At 36.2% G+C, this 8,051-nt stretch overlaps 1 protein-coding gene and 2 non-coding genes across 4 annotated transcripts in view; 2 read left to right on the forward strand and 1 right to left on the reverse strand.

The window, feature by feature from the left end:
* Positions 1–4,681: 4,681 nt before the first annotated feature.
* Positions 4,682–8,051, reverse strand: part of LOC126593049 (guanylate kinase 2-like) — a 42,071-nt gene continuing 38,701 nt past the window's right edge. The window contains exons 9-11 of one of the 2 annotated variants that reach the window (XM_050258914.1): positions 5,097–5,142; positions 4,918–5,023; positions 4,682–4,831 (exon numbers count right to left, since the gene is read on the reverse strand). In XM_050258914.1, the coding sequence (XP_050114871.1) occupies positions 4,720–4,831; positions 4,918–5,023; positions 5,097–5,142 (264 nt within the window). In that variant the 3' untranslated portion in view covers positions 4,682–4,719. The remainder of the gene's footprint in view (positions 4,832–4,917; positions 5,024–5,096; positions 5,143–8,051) is intronic. The other variant, XM_050258913.1, reaches the window with a different exon arrangement.
* LOC126594679 (5S ribosomal RNA) lies at positions 6,012–6,130 on the forward strand. Its single transcript, XR_007613402.1, has one exon. It is a non-coding gene; the product is annotated as a 5S ribosomal RNA (ribosomal RNA).
* Positions 6,528–6,646, forward strand: LOC126594696 (5S ribosomal RNA). Its single transcript, XR_007613404.1, has one exon. It is a non-coding gene; the product is annotated as a 5S ribosomal RNA (ribosomal RNA).

An 8,051-nucleotide genomic window follows, 5' to 3' on the forward strand; every position in this document is an offset into this window, starting at 1 on the left:
TTTCTATGGAGAAGAAGGAATTAATGAAGTTGGAAGAACAAACAAGAAATATATATGCGAGATAACAAGAAGAAAACACGGGGGAGGGTTTATAAATTGGAAGAATAAATAAGAAAGATGCGAGGGAGGAAGAAGAAAACACGGGGATGGTATATAAAGGCCACCAATCTGTCGCCTAAAACTGACATCAGGTTTCAAAATATTTTAAAAAAATTAAAACCTATGTCAGATACAACCGACACTGGCTTTGAAAATATTTAAAAACTATCATTAGGGTCGAGCAGAAGCGACACTAGTCTTCTTTTAACCAACGCTAACGTTTTGTCGGTTACAACCGACCCCGTGTTTCAAAATATTTAAAAAAAATTAAAACCTATGTTGGCTACAACTGACACCGGCTTTGAAAAGAATTTAAAAACAATCATTAGTGTTGGCCAAAAGTGACGCTAGTCTTCTTTTATCCGATGCTAATGTTATGTCGGTTAAAAGCGACACGTTTTTTTTTATGCGACGCCACTATTAAAAAATATTAAAATATATGTCGGTTATAAGCGACATTAACAGTTTATGTCGGTTACTACCGACAGTAATTCCGATAGCATGTTAAGTAGGTATCGAAATGTCTTATCTACCACTATATTACATAAAATCGACATCAACCACCGACACAATAAGGTCCTTTTGTAGTTGGTATATCCAGTTTCTTCACGCCAAAAGAGAGGAGGTTCCTAAATTCTTGCTAAATGATGTCTCAGATTTTTAATTTAAGAACAATACTGATTGTTCAAGATAATAAGAATTTGAATTTAAAGATATTAATCTTGTAAATTTAAAGATTTGAATTACATTATTACACTAGTTCCTCATTTAATTTGTCGATTTGGAAAACTAAAATTAGAATTCACTATTGTTCACCTAGGCTATTAAGATGGTCGACAACTATAAACTTCTGAACTCAAGACCCCTACGATCAACTATAAATCATGAATGAATTGTTTTTCTGAACTCAACATATTGTAAGTTTTAAACGCCCTCTTTTCATAACAAATTTGTAACGTACCAGGAGTTTATTACATTAGTGAATCTTATGTTGACACATGGCCTTGTTTGGCACGCCGTATAAAGCATCGGAAAGGATAAATAATACGAGAGCAGTTGTTTGGTGCACTCTCGTACTAAATAAGCACCCGCTTAATTATCCAGCCCATCAAATTTTATACGGTTGACACCGTACTATTAAAACAGCCCAAAAGCTCGGGATAATTAGTCGGGGCGCTGTCCTCTCCAACTTCACGAAGCCGCCGTTAACGACTTCTCAAAGTGGGCCTTCGAGCAGTTCCTCGACGAGTTCTCCACCCCGGGCGCCACTCCTTTGCAGTCATTCGCCGACTAATTTCCCGTCTCGTCCGACAGAAAGCACACAGAGGAACAAAGAAGAGAGTGAGAGAGAGACAAAAGGAGACCAGTAGTGAAACAACATATTCCACAGGGATATACAGAAAGGGGCGGATGGAAGCTGAGGAATTCGCCAACTGGAGGCGTCACTCAGCTCTTCCCCTCCTCCAAATTGAATTTTGTCAATGCTTTTCCCCAACCTAATGCCCAAAATCACAGTCAGCCCCATTTTTCTCTCCGATGAGTGTTATTGGTTTGTTGAAAAAAAGGTGTCCTCCGTGAATTTCCTTCCAATTGTTTTTTAGGACTAATAGAAAACAAAGTCCTTTGTGTGAATTTTCTTGGTTTGTGGTGTGTTTTTTTGCTGGGTTGATTTGTAGCTAAAAAAAAGAGAAGGATTGGGAAAAAAATGATGAGAATTTGAAAGGTGGGTTTTGCTGGGTTTCTTGTTGCTGCCTTTGTGGTGGGGTTGAGTTCAGGGGAGCAGACGAGGAAGAAGAAGAAGGGATAGAAAGGGAGGGAGTTTTGGGGGGGGGGGTGCGGCGGAGAGATCTGGAACAAGAGAGATGATTTCAGTTTTTTTTTAATTTTATTTTAAGTTTGATTCCTTTTATCCGGTATAATACCAAACACAGTATAAATAATATGGTCATTAGTCCGATACTGCACCAAACGCCCGACTAATTTAGTCAATACTATCCGATGGCTATTTATCCTATCCGACAGAAATAGTCAGTACAGTCCGAGCTGCCAAACGAGGCCGATCAGTGAGTTCATGAAATAATATGAATTTAGAACATACCAAACTTTTGGTATGTAAAGTTTTTTATTTTTTAAATGTATCCTTCCAATGAAACGTTATACAATGTGTGTTTGAGACGTACCTATTGTTTGGCATGTATTTATGTTATTTCGAAAAGTAATGATTTTTTGGTATTAAACTCCCAACTAATTGGTACGTTAATTAATGTTATGTTGATACATATTGATCATTTGTTTCGTGAAATAATATTGATTTAGAAGGTACTAGACGTTTGGTATTTAAAAATTTTATTTTTGAAATGTACCCGTCTGATGAAACGCGTGTGTTTGAAAAGTACCAATTATTTGGTATGTCTTTTTACGTTATTTCGACGAGTAATGATCATTTGGTATTAAACTACCAACTAACTGGTACATTAATTCATGTTAATTTGACACATAATGATCGAATAAGTTAATTTAGAACGTACCCGACTTTTGGTACATAACCATGCCTTATTTGGTAGGTCTTTTAACGTTATGTTAATTTAAAAGATACAAATAATTTGGTATATAAGGTGCACATCGAGCCAAGTAAAAACATGGTGCACTTTCGACAATATCTAGTACATAAGGTACACTTTCGACGACAATTGGTACGCAAGGTGCACATCAAACGTAATGATTTATTACCAAAAATTGCTTTAGTCTACAACTGCATGTGAGCAAGAGAAATCTTTAATCTACCAGTGATGACATGAACAATACCAATTTTTCAAGTCCACCATCACCAAATCATCACTATGTACTTCAAATACAAACTCGCTTGACCAATGTCTTCCCATCTCTAATAACTTATCCAATTGGTTCTCTATTTCAAGACATAATTAAGAGTTCCATTTCTTTGCAACAATACGTTTCTCCTTATTCACCACCATCAACTTAACTCCTATGCTTTCTACCAACTGGAATTGAATGACTCGGCAACGTTTGACCACATCTCACCGTACTTGCCAAAAAAATATCAATCAAAAGACTGCATAATCCTAACATTGTATTGTTCAATATTATACTTTTCATACTTAAAACTGAAAACCCCTAAGCTTTCTACCAACTGGAATTGAATGACTCGGCAACGTTTGACCACATCTCACCGTACTTGCCAAAAAAATATCAATCAAAAGACTGCATAATCCTAACATTGTATTGTTCAATATTATACTTTTCATACTTAAAACTGAAAACCCCTAAAAACTATACTGTTCACTAAAAGCATAAAAAGAGAAGAGAAAAAAATGAAGAAAATGAATAATGGTGGGACGGCAGGTCTTAATGATCTCTGAACTTGCAATCGCAGTAATCCTTATTTGTTTTCATATTGTACCAAAGCCGACGTCTTAAATTCATCTCAAAGAAATATTTACTTTATTTCTTATTTCCGCTGCATGAATTGTTCTCTGCCAATATTGATCATATGTTTAATAATGAAAGATGATTGAACAAGTGAATCATTTTATATAGTAAAATATCTTCCGTCAGTTGGGTTCCATGAATTTCAACTCTTCAAGAGAAGATGAAAAGGTCTAGTTGTTTAATTAGATGACATTAGAAGTAAATTTTAGTCTAATGCTAATAATTGTTAATCAATCTCGTGATTAACTCAATTGGAGGTCCTTAGTAATGTCATTAGATGAGCTTGGATTTCAATATTTGTGTAGTTGACCTAACGAATTCCACTTCGCATACAAAGTACCAGCATTTCTTTTCATATCCCAACTAATCACATTCCCTTTAGTATACATCTGTAAACTTTCGGATCTCTAATTCCAAAGACAAAATGGCTATCAAATGACCCCCTACTTCAAATTGTTTACAATTTTTGGTCTACATGTTGTGTATTCATGTGCATTTCTTCCGTACTATTCCATATCCTTTCCACCACCCACCCTTTCTCTATTCATCCCTTTCTTTCTTCGTTGTATTTTCTTTTATATCTAACCAAAAGTAAAAATTAAAAACCATAAACGAAATGATCATCAAACGGGTCTTTTAACTTTTATTTTGTTTGTGTAGTAGCCTTCTTGATATATAGTCTACAAACTGTTGGAAAATTAGTTATTTATTTTATTGTTTGAATTTGGGCTTACCCCGTTAGTATTAGGGTTTCGTTTTCTTGCTTATTAGGGTTAGGTTAGTTCTCTATATATATGATGCTTTGTAGCTCGTAGAATTATCAAGTCATTCACAATGTAGTCTCTTAGGGTATTGTAGCCGTTTCGTCATTCTTAGTTAATTTAATAATATTCTTATTATTTTGTTAGTCTTGTTCGTTCCGCATTCTAATATTCAACTCAAACAAGTAGGGGAATGGCTGAAATTCGAATTTGTTCATGCTACACGGATAAGTTTTGGTCCAAGAGCAACTTCATGTTCGAGCTTCATAAGATTCCAGAAATCTATTTCTGCAAACTTATGTGCCCTTTGCTGTATATTCATGTTCTGGTCCAAGAGCCACTTCATGTTTGAAAAGAAAGTACGAATAAGAAATCAAAGTTGTCATCTTTCGGGGTTGAAATCTTTATCTCACTGATTAATCCCAGTCAGACAGTCTAAAAAAAAGTCCATGGTATATATGTCTAGCCTTCTAATCCGCCCAGGCGCCCCTCCTTTGAGGGCTGACACATCCAGCACGATCCTGCTCATCAGACCGTGCATACGTGTAAACAGCTAAATATCTTACGCTATATATTGATTAAACGAGCAATGAAAAAAGAAACTTACGTGTTAGTGGATGCTTTTTCCAGTTCTGGAGTTCTGGAGTTTATGATGATTTTGTTATCAATCTTGGTCAACGAATGGTCCATTGGCAAATCAACCACTTTACTTGCTGAAGTGAAATTTTAACACATTAAATTTCGATTTAATGTAATATAACCAAGTTCATTTGAAACGCTTCTTACCTGATGTAGGAGCAGCAGTAACAGTTCCATCTAGCCCCAAGAGTTTCTACACAAACAGATGAATTTGGCATCAGTAATAAGTAAAAGTAACTGACAAGGTAATTAGTAAATATATAAGTTCATAAGAAGCATCGGTGCAAATCCAATGACGGTGGGAACAGCTACCTTTAGACTCTAGTAACAATCTTCCAGGTTATCATTATACAACATATGATCAAAGATGCCTGATGATTGCCCTTGCTAAATCTCAGCCTTGGTGTTACGAAGTCGCTTCAGGACCTGTTCCTCTGTCTTAGTTCCCCTGTTTCCATATTCAACCATGCTCAGAACAGGAACATGGAAAGTGCAATTTGAGGATGACAAATAATAAATGGCATATTAAACTACCTTGCCCGAAGGCGCTTCTCAAGCTCTTCCATTGAGGGTGGACATACGAAGATGAAGATAGCTTCAAGTGAACTAGCCTTCACGGATCTTGCCTTGGCTTATTATTTTGTCATAATTCTTTTTTTGCATATTTTTAGCAGCTTATTTGTGGCACGCATCGTTTATTACCGAGTCTCGTGTTTGGGAGATGAAACAAAGGAATGGGAAAGACTATAATTCTATTTATTTTTTAGTTTCAATGAATCGTCTTGATTAATATTCCTTGGGAGATTAAAGAAATGGATGAGAAAGACTATTAATTATATTTTTTAAATTTCGAGGGATCATCTTGATTATGTTTCCTCGGGAGATGAAAGAAATGAATGAGAAAGACTATTAATTATATTTTTTAAATTTCGAGGGATCGTCTTGATTAATATTTTTGAATTTCATGCGAACGTTTAGAGTCGATGTGATTTGCACATGCATAGAGGTTACGGTGTCATGGCCAAAGAAATGGTTATATACAATTACAAGTCATAGACCAACGGATGTGATCATACCAACTCACGTGCACCGGATCTCATCAGAATTCCGAAGTTAAGCGATTTTGGACAAAAGTAGTACTAGGATGGATGACCTCCTGGGAAGTTCTCGTGTTGCATCCCCCCACCTCTCTTTTTTTTTTCATAATTATTTTTTGCATATTTCTAGTGGCTTATTATTTTGTCATAGTTCTTTTTGCGTATTTTTAGCGACTTATTTGTGGTGCGCGTCGTTTATTACCGAGTTTCATGCTTGGGAGATGAAAGAAAGGAATGATAAAGACTATTAATTCTATTTTTTTTTAGTGTCAAGGGATCATCTTGATTAATATTCCTCAAGAGATGAAAGAAATGGATGAGAAAGACCATTAATTATATTTATAAATTTCGAGGGATCGTTTTGATTAATATTTTCGAATTTCGTGCAAACGTTTAAAGCCGATGTGATTTGCACATGCATAGAGGTTACAAGGTCATCGCCAAAGAAATGGTTATATACAATTACAAGTCATAGACCAACGGATGCGATCATACCAATTCATATGCACCGGATCCCATCAGAACTCCGAATTTAAGCGAGTTTGGGTGAGAGTAGTACTAGGATGGGTGACCTCCTGGGAAGTCCTCGTGTTGCATCCCCCACCTCTTTTTTTATTTTTTCATAATTCTTTTTTGCTTATTTTTAAAGGCTTATTTGTGGCGCGCGTCATTTAATATCGAGTCTCGTGCTTGGGAGATGGAAGAAATGAATGGGAAAGACTATTAATTCTATTTTTTTTTTTTTTGAGTTTCAAGGCATCGTCTTGATTAATATTCCTCGGGAGATGAAAGAAATGAATGAGAAAGACTATTAATTATATTTTTTTAAATTTTGAGGGATATTCTTAATTAATATTTTCGAATTTCGTGCGAACGTTTAGAAGAAAGTGGGGCTACTCTGCTGATTGGAAGAAAGTACTAGTCTTCTTTTGTGCAAAATCTAGGGAGTGAATTTGTGCTGTGAATGAATTTCTGCAAATTTGAGTTTTTTTTTTTTTTTTTACTAAATTGAAAAAAAAAAACAAAGGACCCGTGGACCCAGCCCGAACCAGCCCATTTCAAACGGGCTAGGTTAGGTATGGTTCCTATATTAGAAAATGTAATCCCCGGCTCAGCTTGGCCCGTCTTTTCTAAGTTCAGGTCCGGTCCGGTCCTTTCAAAATTCGGCCAGGCCAGGCCAGTGCCCACCCCTATCTTAATGTACTTTTTTCCCTATGATTAGGAGCATTTTTCCCACTGGGTTTTTGTTACCTAACTAGGTTTTAACGAGGCACCCACTTTGGGTTGATCATATCCCTGATGACGTCCCGTAGACGTTTCATTTGGCTTTGCATTACTCACGCATTTTTCCTTAGACTATGGACTGTCCTTGGGTTTTTGCCATAACCTTAGGGTTTTTTAGTGAGACTTACTACTTTATGCAAGTTCCTACCTTATTGAGAATAAACGTTTTTCCCAGAATTAGTGCCGACGGGTTGACTTCCTCAACTTTTGCATAATACTGAAATCTACCTTCAATATTTACACACTCAAGGGGGAGTGTTGTGAACTTTCCTAGTTTAAGTGTGATTGTGTAAATCCTAGATTAGATTTAATTCTAGTTATTCTTTCCTATATGGACTTGTATTCCTTGGGGATGAAGAAGTTCTTCTCTCCTTTTACTACTATAAATAAAGGCACTACGTATGGGAGATAACAGATCCTCAAACACACAATTCCTCTATAATTCTACAAACACATCTCTCCTCTCTCTCTCTATGCTTACCGCCGGCCCTCTCCTTCTTATCAGATAAAATAGGCTACAACAGTTGTTGCTTTGTCCAATAATACGCGACATTAAGACAAAGGATTCAAATGCGTGGTTGTATACTTTCAAATCTCTTTTAATAAATCAATGGAATTGGCAATGCAATCGCATCCATTGTGGACTTGCTTGATTAGAGTGAATGCATGTGGATTGGTCCTTGATTCATTAATCCTCGAACGTCGAGGCCCACACAAAAAA

The sequence above is a fragment of the Malus sylvestris genome, chromosome 12 (genome assembly GCF_916048215.2).
Source record: "Malus sylvestris chromosome 12, drMalSylv7.2, whole genome shotgun sequence".
In the NCBI taxonomy this organism is placed as follows: Eukaryota; Viridiplantae; Streptophyta; class Magnoliopsida; order Rosales; family Rosaceae; genus Malus; species Malus sylvestris.